General features: G+C 39.4%; 1 protein-coding gene across 1 annotated transcript in view; it reads right to left on the bottom strand.

Moving 5' to 3' along the window:
- vangl2 (VANGL planar cell polarity protein 2) overlaps positions 1-22,334 on the bottom strand; it is a 48,083-nt gene that overhangs the window by 10,995 nt on the left and 14,754 nt on the right. The window contains exons 2-3 of the mRNA XM_062023596.1: positions 1,660-2,048; positions 1,450-1,573 (exon numbers count right to left, since the gene is read on the bottom strand). Coding sequence (XP_061879580.1) covers positions 1,450-1,573; positions 1,660-1,730 — 195 coding nt within the window. The 5' untranslated portion in view covers positions 1,731-2,048. The remainder of the gene's footprint in view (positions 1-1,449; positions 1,574-1,659; positions 2,049-22,334) is intronic.

Here is a 22,334-nt window from a genome sequence, read left to right as displayed (position 1 = left end):
TATATTATTATGTGTTGTCAACATTGTACTTTTTTATGTCATTGCCTGAAATAAATAAATAAATGGGAAAAAAAAAATGAAATGAATGAATATGTATTATTTTATTACATTATACAACCTTTAAACACAATATTACCGCAACCAACTATTGAATTTGACCAGTGTTTTATTTGTTTTTGGCTCGACTCTTAATTCTTTCTTACTCAGTCGTGAAAACGGCCACTAAAAACGATGAAGGTTCATAAAGAGCAAGGGTGTCCGAAGTGCAGCCGGCATTTATTTTTTTAATGGCTCGCGTCACAGTATAGAAATTTGTTTTAATTTAACTAAAAATTTTAAAGGGAAACTGCACTTTTTTGGAATTTTGCCTATCGTTGACAATAATTATAAGAGACAAGAACACTTTTTTTCAATCAATTTACCAAAAGTGTATTTATTAAACAGTTATTAAGCAGTGGCACAAACATTCATGTCATTTCAAAACAGAAAGTGCAAGATTGTCAGAGACATTTTAAAACAAGCTTTGAGTGCACTTTTGTGCATGATGTCACTAAGATGACATATCAGAACACTAAATTAAAGTGCACTTTTTGTACAGAACGCCACTATAATAGTTTAAAACAAATAAAGTGCACTTTTGTGCATGATGTCACACAAGATATTTCAATAAGTGTCAAATAAAAATGAGCTGCATAATAGGAAATCAAATAGTGTATGTCCTTCGCGTAGGTGTGGTAGGTTCCTGCGGACGTTATCTCCTTCTGTTGTTGACTTATTTGTTTCATACGGTGTTGATCTGGAAATAGTTTCTTCTGCATTTTGTTGGTGCGGCACCGAACGGAGATGTTGACACGCGGCGTTTCAAGCACTCTTCATTCTCTAGCGGGTGACTTTTTAGTGGTGCTACTTTTTGTAGCAACGCTTTTGCCGCATAATTGTTCAACATCTTCCCGCTTGAAGCCAAACCACCGCCAGACGATGGACCCCGTGCTGTTTTTCTTGGGAATTAATTCTTCCTTCATTTGTAACCAGATTCGCACCTTCTCTCTCTCGTATTGCCACCCGCACCGTTAGCATCACAGCTAACGTTACCATGTCGCTACCTGTCTGCTCGGCGGGAGCGTGTGACGTTGCACACGCGACAGTATGTGACGTATGTAAGAAGGTGCGCTTGTTTTAAGTCTCCGTGAGAAGGAGACACAGGAAAGAGCGAGGAGAGCCTGTAGTGTAATGCCCGCAGCTAAAAGCAACTGCGTGAGAACGTATACTCGAATATCACGATAGTCATTTTCTATATCACACAGAGAAAAACCTGCGATATATCGATATAACGCCCAGCCCTAATCTTGACCTACATTGGAATAGTTTGATCATGTTTAATAATATTGATTCAAAGTAAAACAAAAAGCTGGAAGACCCCTAAATGATGTAGACAATGGGGGTACTGACCCTGTCGTCTCCGCGGGTCGACTCTGCATCGAGCAGCGGCTCTCCAGGCGTCTGAATGGTCACCGATTTGTCTCCACGGCTGCTCCCGTCTCTGCTTTTGGAACGATGGCGGTCCCTCCGTTCCCTGCGAGACATGGCGGGTTACTTGATGACATCCCTCCTCCTCATGAGAGGCCATTTGTATTCTTAAGAAGTAGCAAAGCGACCCACCTGTGTTTGCGAGAGCTGCGCGAGTGCGACGACTTGTACGAGTATCCCGAGTACTGCGACTCGTTGTCCATGTCTCGGGTTGGCGGTGAGCGGGCTTTGCGGGCCCCGCCTCCTCCTCCTCCCCCCGTACCGCACTGCTTGCCGACGCCTCGCAGCTGGCTCTTGTGCTCGGAGATGGACTTGGTGGAGAGGGCCAAGGGCAGCTTGAGCAGGTCAACCTTGCTCCTGAGGGAATCTATCTTGGAGGCTGGAAAGGGGGGCGAAGGAGAAGGAGGTAGAGGGTAGGGGGAAGGGGGGGCGGGTATAGGCTACAGCGATGAGGAGGAGGAGGGGCGGGAGAGGAGGACGGGTAGGAGAGTCGAGGCAGGGAGAGATGAGGTGGCCGCAACCTGAAAGGAAAACGTAGAAAAGCCCATGAACACTATTTTCATGTTTGAATTCCGTTACTGTCGATCATTACTGAAAATCAACAGAAAACTGACCACGTTTTGGCGAGGAGCTGGATAAAGGTGCATTCTTAGTGAAAACCGTTTTAGGTTTGATCTGCCTTGGGTGTTTATTTGTCACATGTAGGGGTGTAACGGTACGTGTATTTGTATTGAACCGTTTCGGTACGGGGGGTTCGGTTCGGAGGTGTACCGAACGAGTTTCCACACGAACATATAAAGTAGCCGCCTAAGCTAAAGTCTTAACAAGCTGCTCCGCTTCCTTCTGCCTCTTGCCTGTGTCAGTACTCTACACAGCACCCAGCATTGTCCCACCCACACAACCATCTGATTGGTTACAAACAGAGCGGTAACAGCCAATCAGCAGTGCGTATTCAGAGCAGTAACAGCCAATCAGCGGTGCGTATTCAGAGCGGTAACAGCCAATCAGCAGTGCGTATTCAGAGCGGGACAGCCAATCAGCGGTGCGTATTCAGAGCGGTAACAGCCAATCAGCGGTGCGTATTCAGAGCGGTAACAGCCAATCAGCGGTGCGTATTCAGAGCGGTAACAGCCAATCAGCAGTGCGTATTCAGAGCGCATGTAGTCAGTGCTTAGCGTTTAGCAGGTAAGCATCAGGCTGCGGACTCTCCCCAAATTATAATACACACCTCCCAGTCAACTACTAGTAACATCACTATGAGCCCGTTGACCTTCTACAAACATAAACGGCAGCTTCAGCTCGCTCGCAGTCCTGGCTTGAGGTGAAGGCTAATTCGCTTTTAGCGTAACGTTAGCTCATTTTGAGGTGTGTGTGTGTGTGTGTGTGTGTGCGTGTTTGTTACGGACAGCAAAGCCCTGTCTGTCTGTTATTTCACTTTACCTTTTTCTGTGTTGATTGAGCTGTGTTGAAGCAGCAAAAAAGGACATTATGTTAAATCAGGGATGTCCAAAGTGCGGCCCGAGGGCCATTTGCGGCCCGCAGGTCATTTTTTAACGGCCCCACGGCCCATTTTAAAATACGATTAAAAAATTAAAAACATAAAAAGTGGTATGAAAGACCAAACAGGTGAAATGTAACAAGAAAATGTTGCAATGTTTACTCTAATAACACAAAGCCGCCATGCAGGCTGTTGTTTTCTTTAAAAAATAATAGTGAATCAAAATCAATGTTATTATGAATTATTGACCTATCCAAGGCTCCAATTACGTCACATTAAATATTGCACTTCAAGATTTTTTTGGGGGGAAAATGTTGCATATTTTGTGTTTGCCATATAAAAAAATTGAGCTTTTTTTTTTTTTTTTTTTTTTTTTAAAGAATTGCCTAAAACGAACAAACAAAAAACATAAACAACAATACAACGTATAATTGTCTTATAGATCTGAAGTTGATCTCGAGATTATTGTGTTAAAATTAAACAGTAAAAAAATGTATAATTTATTTTTTAACACTTTAATGAGTAGGACCCTTTTGGTTCCCCAATAATTTTTGTGTGATTTGTTTTTAAGTGTCATTGCTCAAAAAATAATAATGAATTAAAACCAATGGTGTTATGAGTTATTGACCTTTTTAAGGCTCCAATTATTACATAATCTGAAATATTCCTCTTAAAAATTTTATTGGGTGAAAATATTGCATATTTTTGTGTTTTTTCCATAAAAAAAACAGGGTTTTCTTTGACAAAAAGAGCATACAACTTAAATCTTTAAAAACGTTATATTGACAGATAGACATAATGTTGATCTAGAGATTTAAAAACTTGAATAGCACATGGACCAAACCCCTTTGGGCTCCCCGGGATCAAGCCTGAGTGGAGGCTATATTTTTTATACATATATTGTATTGGTTTTTAAAATAAAAAAAATATAAAAATGGCCCCCGCTTGCTTTGATTTTTCAGTGTGCGGCTCTCAGTGGAAAAAGTTTGGACACCCCTGTGTTAAATGAAGAGTTTCTGTCTCTGATAGTTGATAAAATAATGTAACTGCATCATAAAGCCTACATGAACTCCACGGTGTTCAGGGATGAATAGTCTCTCCTATTGCTATTGTACTATTTTTTCAGCTATAGTTACATTAATCATTAGTAATGGAGCAGCCTAGTTTTGAATGGCAGGGTCCCTGCTATCACATGTTGATAAAAATATAACATTTACATAATAAAAATCAACTACAGGCTTCCCAAATGCTGTAATAAATTAAGCATGATGAGTTGACTTGAAACTGTTTAATGTTGCACATTTTATATGTAGAAGAAAAGTTTTGTCATTTTATTTAATCTGAGCAACAACTTGAGGCAGTTTAAAGGCCTACTGAAAGCCACTACTACCGACCACGCAGTCTGATAGTTTATATATCAATGATGAAATCTTAACATTGCAACACATGCCAATACGGCCGGGTTAACTTCTAAAGTGCAATTTTAAAATTCCCGGGAAATATCCGGCTGAAACATTGCGGTATGATGACGTATGCGCGTGACGAAGTCCGAGTAACGGAAGTTATGGTACCCGTAGAATCCTATACAAAAAGCTCTGTTTTCATTTCATAATTCCACAGTATTCTGGACATCTTTTGCAATTTTTTTAATGAACAATGAAGGCTGCAAAGAAGACAGTTGTAGGTGGGATCAGTGTATTAGCAGCGGACTACAGCAACACAACCAGGAGGACTTTGTTGGAGCGCTAGCCGCGCTAGCCGCGCTAGCCGCACTAGCCGCGCTAGCCGCCGACTTCACCTTGACTTCCTACGTCTCCGGGCCGCCAAATGCATTGGGTGAAGTCCTTCGTCCTTCTGCCGATCGCTGGAACGCAGGTGAGCACGGGTGTTGATGAGCAAATGAGGGCTGGCTGGCGTAGGTGGAGAGCTAATGTTTTTAGCATAGCTCTGTGCAGTCCGGTTGCTAAGTTAGCTTCAATGGCGTCGTTAGCACAGCATTGTTAACCTTCACCAGCCTGGAAAGCATTAACCGTGTATTTACATGTCCACGGTTTAATAGTATTGTTGATTTTCTATCTATACTTCCAGTCAGGGCTTTATTTCTTTTGTTTCTATATGCAGTTAAAGCAAGATGCTATCACGTTAGCTCGTAGCTAAAGCATTTCGCCGATGTATTGTCGTGGAGATAAAAGGCACTGAATGTCCATTTCGCGTTCTCGACTCTCATTTTCAAGAGGATATAGTATCCGAGGTGGTTTAAAATACAAATCTGTGATCCACAATAGAAAAAGGAGAGAGTGTGGAATCCAATGAGCCAGCTTGTACCTAAGTCACGGTCAGAGCGAAAAAAGATACGTCCATCACTGTCTCTCAAGTCATTCACTGTAACGTTCCTCATCTACGAATCTTTCATCCTCGCTCAAATTAATGGGGTAATCATCACTTTCTCGGTCCGAATCTCTCTCGCTCCATTGTAAACAACGGGGAATTGTGAGGAATACTAGCTCCTGTGACGTCACGCTACTTCCGCTACAGGCAAGGCTTTTTTTTTATCAGCGAGCAAAAGTTGCAAACTTTATCGTCGATTTTCTCTACTAAATCCTTTCAGCAAAAATATGGCAATATCGCGAAATGATCAAGTATGACACATAGAATGGATCTGCTATTCCCGTTTAAATAAAAAAAAATCATTTCAGTAGGCCTTTAATGTTAATTAACGTGGGCAGAATTATTATAGTGTTCCCAATGTTAAAAGGATAAAGCCATTGTTTACAAATTTGGTAAATAAATAACCAAAAAATTTATATTTTGTTGTTTTCTTACTGTACCGAAAATGAACCGAACCGTGACCTCTAAACCGAGGGACGTACCAAACCAAAATTTTTTTGTATCGTTACACCCCTAGCCGCAGGTGTTGAGGTGTTTGAGTAATGAGTTGGCAAATTTTCAGGACATCAGTCTAGCACTGACAGGTGTCATTTCAAATATGCGTCCCATCACCCCCAGCGTGGGAATCAAACCCCCGCACCCTCCCCAACCTTGCCAGCCAGCGTGCGACCCTATGGCACAATGACCCACTAAAACCGAATACGTACGATGTTGGCTACGTGTGCTAGCGCAGCGTCCTGCCAGGTCCTGGTGGCGGTTAGTCATCACGCGACCGCTTCGCCGACACGCCATAACAATGGTGGCCATATTGGATTACCGCGTCTTCACAAAAACTAGTTTGGCCTCTCCTGGTCTTACATTCCCTCCCGCGCTGCCCGAGTCTCCCCTGGTAACCAGGCCCTTCCGCTGCTATGGTGATGAAAGAGGGCGTTCAGTTTGAGGAACGATGGAGGGGTGCGGGGGGGTTGTAGGTTGACAGTTGCCATGGAAACATGACCTCACGCCGCCCTCTGCTCCTACCCAACACGCTGCTGAAAAAACACCAAAATAGAAGACCAGCCATCATGACGAATGCCAGGCTGTCATACGCTGGTTAGTTGATGAAAAGGTAGGCGTGGCTTAAAAGGGATGGTCTCGATTGGTCTTGTGGGAGTTTAGAGGAGCTGCCATTAAACTCTCATGTGGTCCTGATCTTTTTTTTATATCTTCCATTAGCGGCAACATATAAAAATCCACTTCCTGTGCACACAGATATGGAAACATTATCATCCACAAGTGTATAAAATCTCTCCTTCAACACACACTTTTTTTTCTGATGCAACAACAGGAACAAGCATGTTATGTGCTACTATTCTCAAAATAAAGCAACTGGAATGTGACAAAACGTATTTTTGTCATTCTTAGAATTCTGTTTAAAAGCAATGCGAAGGAAAAATAAATTAGATTTATGCCACGTCAGGTGATGTTTGTGAGTGAGGACAATGGACCAAGGGACACGGGAAGGTCACTCAGTTGTCCACATGACCGCCATAATGGCGTTTCCAGTTTGAATGCTGTAGGAGTGACGCGTTTGAGTTTGGCCTTATAGAACTAGTCACATAATCTCAATTCAACTTCAATTCTTTATTTAAAACAGGGACAGCACATATTAATGAACATATATGTAAATATGTCGGGTTTTACCCAGGTTGGTGTATACATACAATGACACGACAATAACATGCACACAATACAGAGAAAAGTCAGGATCAAACCCACACACTGCAAAAACTGAAATCTAAGTAAGATTAAATACCTCAAATAAGGGTGATATTTGCTTATTTTCTGTCTAAGATAATTCTTCTCACTAAGCAGATTTTATGTTAGAGTGTTTTACTTGTTTTAAGTGTTTTGGTCCTGAATGATCTCAGTAAGATATTACAGCTTGTTGCTGAGATTTGATGACCTATATTGAGTAAAACATGCTTGAAACTAGAATATCAACTGTTGCAAAGCTGTGTCATCAACACTCACAAGTATAAAACTACTTTTTTAAAGTAATCATTTCTTACTTCAAGCATGAAAAAAAAAAATCATGATTTTGACACAAATGTGTCTCATAATTAAAACAGATGACAGCCAAATGGACTTTGCTGTTTTACTTTCAATGAAACAATAGAAAATACGTACTCATATAGTAGTACAGTTGGCACAGTACAGTAAACTGAGTTAATATTTAAACATTTAACATGTGACATTTCAAACAATTTAACAGAAATAGTTTATGCACATTCAGATAAATTCTTTAAAATTACAATAAAAACATTTTTTGGCCGGGCTGTATATATGCGCACTAATTGACTGAAAGAGCACGCACTTGGCGCGATGATGTCATGTTATTGATAGAAAAATGCATTTTTACACCATATGATTTGCCTGAGCGGCTAGGAGACCCCAGGAGTAACAAGCGGTTGCTTTGTTGCCTTTCCATTAAGAAAAATAAATTAGTTTTTAGTATAAGTTTGCTGGTTTCAAGAAATGTAATGCTGAGCGCATATCATTATGTCAAGATAATGGCACTAGCATTTACTTCATTTAAGAATATTTTTCAACATATTGAGCAAAAAGGTCTCTTTTTTTTCTACCAAGAAAAGTGCACTTGTTATTAGTGAGAATATACTTATTTTAAGGTATTTTTGGGTTAATTGAAGTAAGCTAATTTTACTTGTTTTGGAAAGTCTTGACAAGCCAAATTTTCTTGTTCTATTGGCAGATAATTTTGCTTACTTCAAATAAAATACCCCTAATTTTTGTATATTTTTTTCTTGTTTTTGAACACTGACTTTTTGCAGTGCAGAGTAAGTGACATCCAGGTCATTTAAAATAGAGTTAAAAAAAACAGGTAATTACATCAAAAATAATAAATAAATTAAATAAAAAAATCAAATAAAAAGTAGGAATGTTTATGTATTCCACTGCACATATACTGTATTGCAAATTGCAGGCCTTTAATTGACTTTTAAATGTAGCAAAGCTGGCGCATTCCCTTACTGCGGTAGGTAGACTGTTAGAACATTTTGACCTAAAGAGGTTTTTCCTCACTGGCACCTCACAGTCTCCTCTATTTGTGGTCCTTGTGATACGAGATGCAGATGTTCCACTTGTTCTGTATTTAATGGAATCATTTAGTGGGGTCGGAGCTAATCTGTGTAGGTTGAAAGACCACCCCTTCAGACTAGAGCTGTCCTATCTAGTCTTTGTGCATGAAGTCTGTTGAAAGAGAAGCAAAATATCTTCTAATCTAAGACAACCTGAACAGTCCAGTTGTGATCAATTCCATGTCCTACGACTACGAGGATGATTGAGAATAGAGATGTCCGATAATGGCTTTTTTGCCGATATCCGATATTCCAATATTGTCCAACTCTTAATTCCCGATTCCGATATCAACCGATACCGATATATACAGTCGCGGAATTAACACATTATTATGCCTAATTTTGCTCTACCTGAGTGAGCATGAGGAGGTTGGGGCTGGGGGTGTATATTGTAGCGTCCCGGAAGAGTTAGTGCTGCAAGGGGTTCTGGGTATTTGTTTTGTTGTGTTTATGTTGTGTTACGGTGCTCATGTTCTCCCGAAATGTGTTTGTCATTCTTGTTTGGTATGGGTTCACAGTGTGGTGCATATTTGTAACAGTGTTAAAGTTGTTTATACGTCCACCCTCAGTGTGACCTGTATAGCTGTTGACCAAGTATGAATTGCATTCACTTGTGTGTGTGAAAAGCCGTAGATATTATATGACTGGGCCGGCACGCAAAGGCAGTGCCTTTAAGGTTTATTGGCGCTCTGTACTTCTCCCCACGTCCGTGTACACAGCGGCATTTTAAAAAGTCATAAATTTTACTTTTTGAAACCGATACCGATCATTTGGAAACCGATACCGATCATTTCCGATATTACATTTTAAAGCATTTATCGGCCAATAATATCGGCAGTCCGATATTATCGGACATCTCTAATCGAGAATATTCACATGTATATATATGGAAGACAATTCTTAGTATGAGGTATTGATTGCAAGTAGTGAATACTACATTTAAATTATTTTTCTGCACATTTTGGAGTAGCAGCAAGCCAAAAAAAAGGTGTGACAAAGCACAATTGTGGTGTGCGAAACAGCTATTGAGAATGTGGCAGAACATTTGATCCAAACAGGTGCGGTCCAGTGGTGTATGGCTGAGGTTTCCTATTCATCTATGGGTGTCGTACTTCATCCCCACTCCTCTTCTCCTATTCGAACGCTCCATTCAAACCCCAAGTTTGGGTTTTTTCTTGTTTTGTTTTTTTGGAGTTTTATTGAAGACATACATTCATTCATTTATTTGCATGCAAGTGTTCAAGCAAGGTTACTGTATTAAAAAAACTAAAAGTTCAAGTGCACTCAAGGGCAGCAAAACAACTAAAAGCAGGCAATTAAATTTGATCATGGTCAGAGCGACTGTCAACCACCGACAGGCCGCTAATGTATGAAATACTACAAAGGACGTGACAGTGAGGCTCATAAAAGTGCTTTCAGTACACATCACTTTGAGAAAGCTCTTAAAGGTGATTTACTAGCACGACCACAACTACACTGTTTACTGTAAAAAATACCAAACGCAAAGACCAACCTGGTATCGAATGTACTTTGGCTTTCCAAGTAGGCCTGGGCTGATAACAAATTTGACTGGATGACCTACAAATAATTGCCGATAAACAATATTATGCCTTTTTTTTTTTAACTAAATAACCACTGATGAAATAATACATAAAAATAATGCAAGTATACCCTTCCAAATGCAATAAACGTGTATTTCTCGTATATTTTGACTTTGTAATTTGAATGTAAACTTTTAAATATCCAAGTTAAATTAAAACAAACAATAAAAACATTTATAAACTGTGTGAGCAAAATGTTGCACTTTAATAAAAATCACAACCAAAAGCAACAAAATAGGTTCTGTCTTTGTTAAGAAGGGTTTAGGGGACCCTATATATACGGAGCCCCTAAAGGTACATGGATGTTTTGCGAGATCTCCCAATACTTTTTGCGAGATCTCGCAAAAGGTTTTTTCCTATGTCAGTGCATATATATACGGAGTCCCTAAAGCAGTGGTTCTTAACTTGGGTTCGATCGAACCCTAGGGGTTCGGTGAGTCGGCCTCAGGGGTTCGGCGGAGCCTCCGCCGCGGAGGTCAAGCCACACCCGATTCATCGTGTAAATAAAAACTTCTCCCTATCGGCGAATTATGGATAACCCCAGTCTTTGCGAGCAATCCTTTTCGAGGGAGCTGGACATAAAAACAAAGAAAAGGAACAGACTTTGCTGTGAAAATGACATGAGTGTGGCACTTGCCAAGGTGAAGCCACGCATATCTAAACTGGTCTCTCAAAGGCAACAGCAGAAGTCAGACTGATTTGCAGGTGTGTCATTTGTTGTGAGTTCATGCACTGTGTTGGTTTTGTTCTTTGAACAAGGTGATGTTCATGCACGGTTCATTTTCTGCACCAGTAAATAAAACATACATTTTTCTTGGATTTGACAGAATAAAAACACATTTTATTTTTCACTAAAGAAGGGTTCGGTGAATGCGCATATGAAACTGGTGGGGTTCGGTACCTCCAACAAGGTTAAGAACCACTGCCCTAAAGGGACATGGAGGGAAAAAAATGTTTTGCGAGATCTCACAATACTTTTAGGTTTTTTTCCTATGTCAGTGAACCGGAGTAAAACAGACACAGCGATGGTGAACCGGAAGTGAAACAGACACAGCGATGGAGGAGCAGGAGACATACCCATCATCTGTGCTCTGTTGTGGGACCATAATACGATTTGATGTCTTTATATGTTTGGCCAATACTAAAATAGAAATCAATAAAATTCTCCCATGGATGATGGGTAGGCTCCTCCATCACTTTGTCTGTTTCACTTCCGGTTCACCATCGCTGTGTCTGTTTTACTTCCGGTTCACTGAGATAGGAAAAAAACCTTTTGCGAGATCTCGCAAAACATTTTTTTCCCTCCATGTCCCTTTAGGGGCTCTGTATATATATGCACAACCGAAACCATAAATAAAAGGACTACATAAAGTTATCGTGTCCAAAATGATCACGGTTACCATTATTATCGCGGTATTGTTGAATGTGCTTAAAAAATACATATACACACTTTAACTTCCACTTTCTTGGCAGAGGAAACATCAAATGTGTGGTTATTTTTGTGTGTTTAAAAATGCTTATCTTTTTCCATTTTAATTTGTAAATGTTTCCGAATGTTTTTTTTAAATAAAGGCAAAATGGGTGATCGGTTTGTTTCAATTCCGGTTTATGTGACGTCATGCGTCACATAAAATGTGCCTGATGCTAAAAGGCATTTCAATGCAGATGACGCTATTATTTTCTGCTATGGATCATCTCTTGCTCAGACCATTGAATCCCTGCAGAAAGCTTTTGACACTGTTCAGCATTCCCATTTACAGTTAAAGCAGGGTTTCTCACACATTCATTTATTTGTGGCGGCCCGCCACGAAAGAATTACATCCGTCACAAATAAAATAAAATTAAAAAAAATGTGTTGCCCTCTCCAGCTTCTCAGGCAAATCATATAGTTGATGTAGATGTTGCATTATTTGTATTTGACTTTATTAAATGTATTTATATTAGAAACACAACATGTGTATATAACAAAGGGTGCAAAGTCTGCAGGCAGTAGGAAACACATGGTTAAGTGTAGGGAGTAAAACTGATGGCAGACTAAAGTTGGAGCTCTTTGTTCAGTGGATCAGATTTTTGATGAAGCTCTGTGTCTATCTACCACCACTACTGTTTTCTGTTTATTTGTTACTGACTGTGGCAGGACACCTCTGCCTCTGTTTCACTTTATGTTGCTGGTAAATAATATGGTTGTAGTAGTAGGCTAAAGTTAAATTATTTAGTATGCACTAATTAAAGGGGCAGAGCTTTGAGACATTTTAGCTTTTATATTTTATAAGATATATTTTTTGTAAGAACCACAATTAATAAATATATTTCGGTCCAAATCTGTATATAAATATGTACATAAAGTGTTGTAATTATATTGTAAAATGGATGGATGGATGGACGTTTAAAACAAAACTGTTATTATTAATTAGTAAGTATACATTTTTTTAGCCTTTTTAGAACCTTTATTTAACCAGATAATAGCCTTTTTAGAGAAAATCAAATCATTGTAGTAAATTATGCAAATTACTCGATGATGTCATGTGACCACGCCCATAGCCACGCCCCCACCGCCACAGGTATCTTGGCAGTTTATGGGAAACACTGTAAAGCTAGTCCTTAATGCTCACAAGACTAAGCTAATGTTTTTAAACCGTAAGAAAGTTCCCCACACTATTCCAGCAGTGTTCACTTTAGGAAAGAATACGTGTTGGTACATGAATATAAATATATACCAAAGTGTCTTAATTGAGGACTCCCTAACTTGTAAACCCCACATAGAAAAACTTGTGAAAAAAATCAAACTTTAAATTGGGTTTTATCTTTAGTAATAACTTGTGTTTTTCTTTTGAAGTAAAAAAGTGCCTTGTCTCTGCAACATTTGTACATGATTTTTTATATGAGTGCCCTGTCTTCATGTCTTAAAACGTTGGGAATAAATTATTATGCTTCTCTAAGGTTCATTCCACGTTGTAGGGTTACGATACATTACTGTGACGTGTACTTACAAGTGGGATGGCCATCTCTGTCTAGTAAGACACTGGTACATTAGTACACAAGGCTCTGCTTGATTACTGCCTCACTGCATTAATATTTTAATCACAGAGAGAACTGTTGACTCGTATTACTCACGATTAAACAATCAGCTGTTGCTCTCTGTTCTTTCGCTCAGACAGAGCTGGGTAAAAAAACATTTGTCCACTCAGCTCCTTTTGCTTATAACATGCTGCAAAAAGATTGGAAATTGGCAGAGTTTTTAAATAAGGATCCGACGATTTTTGTGAAAAGGTAGGTGATCTGTAATTGCATATGAATAATTTCTAATGCAGATCCTCTCTGGCTGACGAGCGGCTAGCAGCTAATTATGTGTCTCAAGACAGTGGAGAGCCACTCCCTATACCTGAACCTTTTTGACCTTGGGCCCAACTTTTCCACCACAGAGGGGGTCGGGATCCATTGTAACATTAACACTGAATAAGTAATTGTACACTTGATTTAAATTATTTCCCAACATTATACCTAACTAGGGTTGGGTATCGTTTGAATTCGAACGATTCCGATTCCGATTCTTTGTTACGATTCCGATTCCTGACGATTCTCGATTCCGGTTCTTTTAAGAGGCGGGGTCAAAAAAAAAGTTTAGGATATTTTAAATGAGCTAGCTAACCTACAGTCTTTCTGAATGAAATAGTCTGACATTCTCCATCCATTTTAATTCTATTAACTTTTTATGAATTTTACTATAAATTCCTCACAGGGCTGTTTTCAACTAGAATATAAATATCAAATCTATGAACTTGAATATAAATATTATAAATTATGAATACATTTTCCCAGGGGTACACTTTCCTCAAGAGAGCTTTATTTTTGAAAACCTCATGAAAACACATTTACACATAAGTGTATGATGCTGCAGGAAACCTCATGAAAACACATTTACACATAAGTGTATGATGCTGCAGGAAACCTCATGAAAACACATTTACACATAAGTGTATGATGCTGCAGGAAACCTCATGAAAACACATATACACATAAGTGTATGATGCTGCAGGAAACCTCATGAAAACACATTTACACCTAAGTGTATGATGCTGCAGGAAACCTCATGAAAACACATTTACACATAAGTGTATGATGCTGCAGGAAACCTCATGAAAACACATTTACACACACAAGTGTATGATGCTGCAGGTACTTAAACATGTTACAGTGCTCCCACTGATGGGCTAACCTGGTGCAGAAAAGCAAATAAACAATAAGAAACAACTTGCAAAACCCAGTCCAGATTAGCAGCAGGTACAGTATAAAATCAGAGACAGTTCTTGTTTAGGAAAATGACCATATCCGCCTTCTCAGGCAGGATGCGTGAGCGTTCTGGACAGATAGTGTCTCCTGCTGTGGAAAATACACGTTCGCTGGGTGTGGAAGAAGCTTGAACGCATAAATAGGAGAAAGTGAGATATGACAGCAAAGGATAAGTCTTTTGTTGGTTCCACCGGACCACCACCATGCAGCAGGGTCGTCAGACATAAGTATCGGTGGAACGTCCTGGTACATCTGCAGCTCTCTCTCCACTTGTTTCTTGATGGACATGGAGCTCTGTTATTTTGCAGTTATTTCATTTTTTTTGTAAAGTAAAGCCACACTTTCGACCGCCGACGCCCGCTATCCATGCTTGAGCTTGACTGACTCGCTCGGCTATGCTAACACTTCCGGCGGTGGGCGCTTCTTCGTTGGTGTTCAGCGGCTTCTTCTTCCGGTTCGGCGGACATATTTTTTTCCGGTCGGCGGACTGGGTATCGAAAATAGGAATCGAAATTTAAACTTTTGAACGATTCCGGGAGAATCGGAAAGTTAGTCCCGGTTCCAATCGATACTCGATACCCAACCCTATACCTAACCCTAACCTACGTACAGCTTAAAAGGATAAACATTGCCAAATAATATGAAACCATGTGTTAATCACAAAGATTATTATCAAAGTTTAGGTCAAGCTGATAACAAAAATAAATACTAGTCAAATATACCGCCACAAATGGGACTCATAAACACTGATGAAAAATGAATTTACATACAATTACAAGGTGTTCAATTCTAACTCAATAATATATATGTTTCTTAAATAAACTGTCAATAAAATTTAAGTGCATATGGAAATACAGCTTCAGCACTTTGGTTATAATTTTTGCGCTGAGAAAAATGTTGGCTTTTGCTCCAGACTTCGTTTGTTTGTTTGATATCGTCATTACTGCCACAAGTGATGGAAAAGTGTATTGCAACTGAGTAATCAGGGTTTCCCCTGGATTGCCAAAATACCTGTGGCGGTGGGGGCATGACTAGGGGCGTGGTCATCATGAGTAGGAAATAGGCGAGCTGCAGCTCGCATGAAGTCACACTCGCTTCGCGTTGCTGCTCGAGTTGGGCTTTCGCTCCATAAAAGCCGCCACTGTCTTCTTAATAATTGCACATTTTGTAGATGTCTGGGATACATTAAAGTTACAACCAAATCGCAGACATGCTGACTACGCTCCAGACAATTGCGTACGTCTTGGTTTACATCACAACATCTGGTTTCATCAACGCCGTTTTCTGTGATCAATGTCTTTTTTCTGCGGCCAATTTTTGGTGCATCAATTGAATGCAAATAATAGGGTATGTAAAGTGCAGGCCAAAAGTTTGGACACACCTTCTCATTCAATGAGTTTTCTATATTTTCATGACTATTTACATTGTAAATTGTCACTGAAGGCATCAAAACTATGAATGAATACATGTGGAGTTATGTACTAAAAAAAAAAAGGTGAAATAACTGAAAACATGTTTTATATTCTATCCATCCATCCATCCATCCATCCATCCATCCATCCATCCATCCATCTTCATCCGCTTATCCGAGGTCGGGTCGCGGGGGCAGCAGCCTAAGCAGGGAAGCCCAGACTTTCCTCTCCCCAGCCACTTCGTCCAGCTCTTCCCGGTGTTCCCAGGCCAGCCGGGAGACATAGTCTTCCCAACATGTCCTGGGTCTTCCCCGTGGCCTCCTACCAGTCGGACGTGCCCTAAAAACCTCCCTAGGGAGGCGTTCGGGTGGAATCCTGACCAGATGCCCGAACCACCTCATCTGGCTCCTCTCCATGTGGAGGAGCAGCGGCTTTACTTTGAGCTCCCCCCGGATGACAGAACTTCTCACCCTATCTCTAAGGGAGAGCCCGCCACCCGGCGGAGGAAACTCATTTCGGCTGCTTGTACCTGTGATCTCGTCCTTTCGGTCATAACCCAAAGCTCATGACCATAGGTGAGGATGGGAACGTAGATCGACCGGTAAATTGAGAGCTTTGCCTTCCGGCTCAGCTCCTTCTTCACCACAACGGTTCGATACAGCGTCCGCATTACTGAAGACGCCGCACCGATACGCCTGTCGATCTCACCATCCACTCTTCCCTCACTCGTGAACAAGACTCCGAGGTACTTGAACTCCTCCACTTGGGGCAGGGTCTCCTCCGCAACCCAGAGATGGCACTCCACCCTTTGTGTAGTGTTTTAGTTCTTGTCTTGCGCTCCTATTTTGGTGGCTTTTTTCTTTTCTTTTTTTGGTATTTTCCTGTAGCAGTTTCATGTCTTCCTTTGAGCGATACTTCCCGCATCTACTTTGTTTTAGCAATCAAGAATATTTCAGTTGTGTTTATCCTTCTTTGTGGGGACATTGTTGATTGTCATGTCATGTTCGGATGTACATTGTGGACGCCGTCTTTGCTCCACAGTAAGTCTTTGCTGTCCTCCAGCATTCTGTTTTTGTTTACTTAGTAGCCAGTTCAGTTTTAGTTTCATCCTGCATAGCCTTCCCTAAGCTTCAATGCCTTTTCTTAGGGGCACTCACCTTTTGTTTATTTTTGGTTTAAGCATTAGATACCTTTTTACCTGCACACTGCCTCCCACTGTTTCCGACATCTACAAAGCTGCCTGCTACCTGCTGCCACCTACTGATATGGAAGAGTATTACACGGTTACTATGCCCAGCTCTAGACAGCACCGACACTCAACAACAACACATAATTTGCAGACTATAATTACTGTTTTGCCAAAAATATTTTTATCCCAAATAGGTGAAATTAGATAATCTCCCACGGCACACCAGACTGTATCTCACGGCACACTAGTGGATAGCTTCTGCAAGATCTTGAACACATGATGCTGTTCAAGTACACTGGTCAGTAAATGAGTTTGAAAAGTACTTATTGTAATGTTCAAATGAACAGCTGTAACACGACTATGCGCATGTGATTTATCTGTGAAATCTATATGCGGTATACACGCTGGTTCATTTTGCTACTATGGTGTTTCTTGTTTATCATTTTATTAGTAGATTATTTTTCTTCTAATAATGACAAAATGACATACTTCCACAGTGCAACAGTTCAACAAGCTGTCCACACATATTGTGTGTTCATTGTGTTTCTAACAAGTCACTGTCAGTTATTTTCCCATTTGTTTCACTAGGACAACTTAAGATCATTACTCCACACTTCTGAAGTACTGGCCCAAAAGACTACATTTCAACTATGTTCCTCTGCAGGAACGGACCTTTATGGACATCATGGATCATAATGAAAACCACGAGAGAAGGCTTGAACTGTCTACGCGTGCAGGTAATTACCAAAAATAAGAAAAAAATAGCTGTTTACAAAAGTCATTATGTTTATTGATAACATATTACCTCATCTATCAACCCATAGTTTATTTTTAAATTAACTGTTGGATTTAGATTTCACCTGCAGTTTATCCTATAGACAATTTTTCAGGTATTTTTAAATTGATAAAAATTGCAATAGTTCATAAATGATATAGCCTACGGATGATGAACATACAGGAACAGAACAAACAGCCATCTCTTTGTTATACCAGTGTACAGTTTCAGGCCTCCCTAGACACAGCCTGGCCAGTAAGAAGCAGACAAAAGAATGGATTACCCCGCCAGCTCATCGGAAGATGACTGAAAGATACGAGCTGAGCTGATGGAGCAGGTTAAATGCAGATGTTTGGAACCCACAATCAAACACAAACACCACTCATCTGGTGTGGAAGTCCCTCTTCAGCGTGCCAACATCTCTCCAATGCCAAAATCCAGCAAAGAGGATGCAGTAAGAGCACACACGTGAAGGTCCAAAGGCTTATTAGGGACAGTTGAGTTTAATATGTAAAAATTGTCAATAAATTATGCCCTCAAAAACCAATTCCGAATGTGGACTCCATAATCATTTTTACATTTTACACGGTTTGACGCATTACGGCATACACACTCCCTCATAAGTGGTTATAGTGATGTGTGTATAGAAAATGCCATGTGTGTAGTTATTATAGTTCACTTTCCATTTATATGTCCACCCCCCAAATAACATGCTGGCCTCATATGCATAATTCAAGTCAAATACTGTTTTGAATATGTGAAATTTGCTTCAGTTTGTTGTTACTATGTGCATTATTTTAGGTTCTGCAGTGATGTTTGTTTATAAAATATAGAGATGTCCGATAATATCGGACTGCTGATATTATCGTCCGATAAATGCTTTAAAATGGAATATCGGAAATTATCGGTATCGGTTTTAAAATGATCGGTATCGGTTTCAAAAAGTAAAATTTATGAATTTTTAAAACGCCGTTGTGTACACGGACATAGGGAGAAGTACAGAGCGCCAATAAACCTTAAAGGCACTGCCTTTGCATGCCGGCCCAGTCACATAATATCTACGGCTTTTCACACACACAAGTGAATGCAACGCATACTTGGTCAACAGCCATACAGGTCACACTGAGGGTAGCCGTACAAACAACTTTAACACTGTTACAAATATGCGCCACACTGTGAACCCACACCAAACAAGAATGACAAATACATTTCGGGAGAACATCCGCACCGTAACACAACAGAACAAATACCCAGAACCCCTTGCAGCACTAACTCTTCCGGGACGCTACAATATACACCCCCCGCCACCCCCCCGAGCATGTCCCAAATTCCAAGCTGCTGTTTTGAGGCATGTTAAAAAAATGAATGCACTTTGTGACTTCAATAATAAATATGGCAGTGCCATGTTGGCATTTTTTTCCATAACTTGAGTTGATTTATTTTGGAAAACCTTGTTACATTGTTTAATGCATCCAGCGGGGAATCACAACAAAATTAGGCATAATAATGTGTTAATTCCACGACTGTATATATCGGTATCGGTTGACATCGGTATCGGTAATTAAGAGTTGGACAATATCGGAATATCGGATATCGGCAAAAAAGCCATTATCGGAAATCTTTAGTTATTTTTTCTGCAAGTTCTGCCATCAAATGTGTTCTCATTACTAAGCATCATGCAATACCACAAATGTATAAAAATTAGGGATGTCCGATAGTGGCTTTTTGCCGATATCCGATATTCCGATATTGTCCAACTCTTTAATTACCGATACCGATATCAACCGATATATGCAGTCGTGGAATTAACACATTATTATGCCTAATTTGGACAACCAGGTATGGTGAAGATAAGGTACTTTTTTTAAAAATTAGTAAAATAAGATAAATAAATTAAAAACATTTTCTTGAATAAAAAAGAAAGTACAACAATATAAAAACAGTTACATAGAAACTAGTAATGAATGAAAATTAGTAAAATTAACTGTTAAAGGTTAGTACTATTAGTGGACCAGCAGCACGCACAATCATGTGTGCTTACGGACTGTATCCCTTGCAGACTGTATTGATATATATTGATATATAATGTAGGAACCAGAATATTAATAACAGAAAGAAACAACCCTTTTGTGTGAATGAGTGTAAATGGGGGAGGGAGGTTTTTTGGGTTGGTGCACTAATTGTAAGTGTATCTTGTGTTTTTTATGTGGATTTAATAAAAAAAAAAAAAACGATACCGATAATAATAAAAAAACGATACCGATCATTTCCGATATTACATTTTAACGCATATATCGGCCGATAATATCGGCAGGCCGATATTATTGGACATCTCTAATAAAAATCATAGCTTTATGATATTTGTAATAATTCAATGAACTGCACTTTTTTGGGGGGAAATTTTGCCTGTTGTTCACAATCCTAGTGAGAAACAAAAAGACAAAAGTTTTTTTGGTTTTGCATTTTAATTTGTAAATATCGGCTCGTTCTTGGTGGCTGGCAATGCAGCTAATGTGAGCAATCCATTCTGCCTCTGAATGACTTTAAAAATGCATTCAAAAACCGCCAAGAATACTTAATTTATGTTGCGTAACCTGAATAATACCAAACTGTAGTGACGTTGTTATTGTAAGAGTGAACACTGAGGAACTATTTTTCTAGCGTAGTTATACATCGTCTTGGGATGACATATTACAGCATTAGCCATAAGCTTGCTACGGCAAGAGATAAGCTAGCTTTTGCATCAGCAGCTGAACGGCGTTTGAGTTTGTAATGCATAACACAATGCAATACTGACTAAAAAACATGAGCAATCATTTTACCGTATCTGTTAAGTAGTAGCCTACATTTCATGCTTTGTTTGTACACAGTTAGCTCGACAGTGTATGCGCTGTAGCAGTACGGTGCAGAAATATATTTCTAAAGGAATATGGAGGCCTGGGCCGATGTTTGATAAGTCAATTAACCGGACAATAATGAAAATAAAGTCAGTAAGTTTTCCAGCCTTGATAATTAACATACGTATGCGTTGTTACAGATTACAAAAGCGGTCACTCTTTAGCATCGGTTTTAGCAGGTGCAGGCCTTTGTGCTACAAATAAACGGTAGTAATGGTAACAAGGTCAAAATATACGAGAAATACAAGTTTATTGCATTTGAAAGAGTATACTTGCATTATTATTATGTAGTATTTCATCAGTGGTTAATTTGGTCTTCAAAAAATCAAGGCAATAATATCGTTTATCAACAATAATTTATAGGTCAATATATCGTCGAGCGAAATTTGTTATTGGCCAAGGCCTAAGAATATAAATCAATTAATCAATGACCCTCTACATTCCTGATACTGAGGCAGCAGAACGCAAACACTTTAAAACAGCTGACTTGTAGAAGCTCTCAGTAAAGGCAGAGATGGAATCTTAATGGTCGCCATTAAGTCACATGACATATCAGCAGATGGCCATCAAGTTCTTGTCCAACATTTCAACGCTGATTCCACGGCGGACACGCCAGCTGCCATTGCAAAGCAATGCATTGTGGGCGGCAGCCTCCACCACTGCATTGCCTGCATGACTGGCTTCATACGATGGCCACGTAAAGCCCAGACTTACCAACTGTGTAAATACGTACAAACACACATACAGGCAAAGGACCACACACACATAGAAGACCACCACCCACTGCTTCCTGAGACGACATACGTCCAAAAAAAAGACACTTGCTATTATCAACACACACAGTGTGCACAGTGCACACATCGTCTCTCTAATTAGAACGAGTGTATAATGAAGTGGACACCTTTTTCTTTTATTTTTAAATAAATGGTTACACCTCCACCATGTCAAATAAGCATTTATGCACTAATGTGTAGAAACGTCATCCAAGGTTATATCGCAGTGTTTCCCACACATTCATTTATTTGTGGCGGCCCGCCACAAAAGAATTACGTCCGCCACAAATAAAAAAATTAAAATAAAATATATATATATATATATTTTTTTTTTTTTTGTCCTGTCCAGCTTCTCAGGCAAATCATATAGTTGATGTAGATGCCCATATAGACTGTTCAGATTTACTTTACAAAAGAGAAGTGTAGGATACTTCTCTTGTTGCCTTATTTGTATTTGACCACTACTGTTTTCTGTTTATTTGTTACTGACTGTGGCAGGACACCTCCGCCTCTGTTTCACTTTATGTTGCTGGTAAATAATATGGTTGTAGTAGTAGGCTAAAGTTAAATTATTTAGTATGCACTAATTAAAGGGGCAGAGCTTTAAGAGACATTTTAGCTTTTATATTTTATAAGATATATTTTTTGTAAGAACCACAATTAATAAATATATTTCAGTGAATAACTTATTGTTCAAATCTGTATATAAATATGTACATAAAGTGTTGTAATTATATTGTAAAATGGATGGATGGACGTTTAAAACCAAACTGTTATTAATTAGTAAGTATACATTTTTTGAGCCTTTTTAGAGAAAATCATATCATTGTAGTAAATTATGCAAATT

Source organism: Entelurus aequoreus, linkage group LG16 (assembly GCF_033978785.1).
Source record: "Entelurus aequoreus isolate RoL-2023_Sb linkage group LG16, RoL_Eaeq_v1.1, whole genome shotgun sequence".
NCBI classification, from domain to species: Eukaryota; Metazoa; Chordata; class Actinopteri; order Syngnathiformes; family Syngnathidae; genus Entelurus; species Entelurus aequoreus.
The sequence above is the reverse complement of the archived record's forward strand: the minus strand, read 5'-3'. Positions and strand labels throughout refer to the sequence as shown.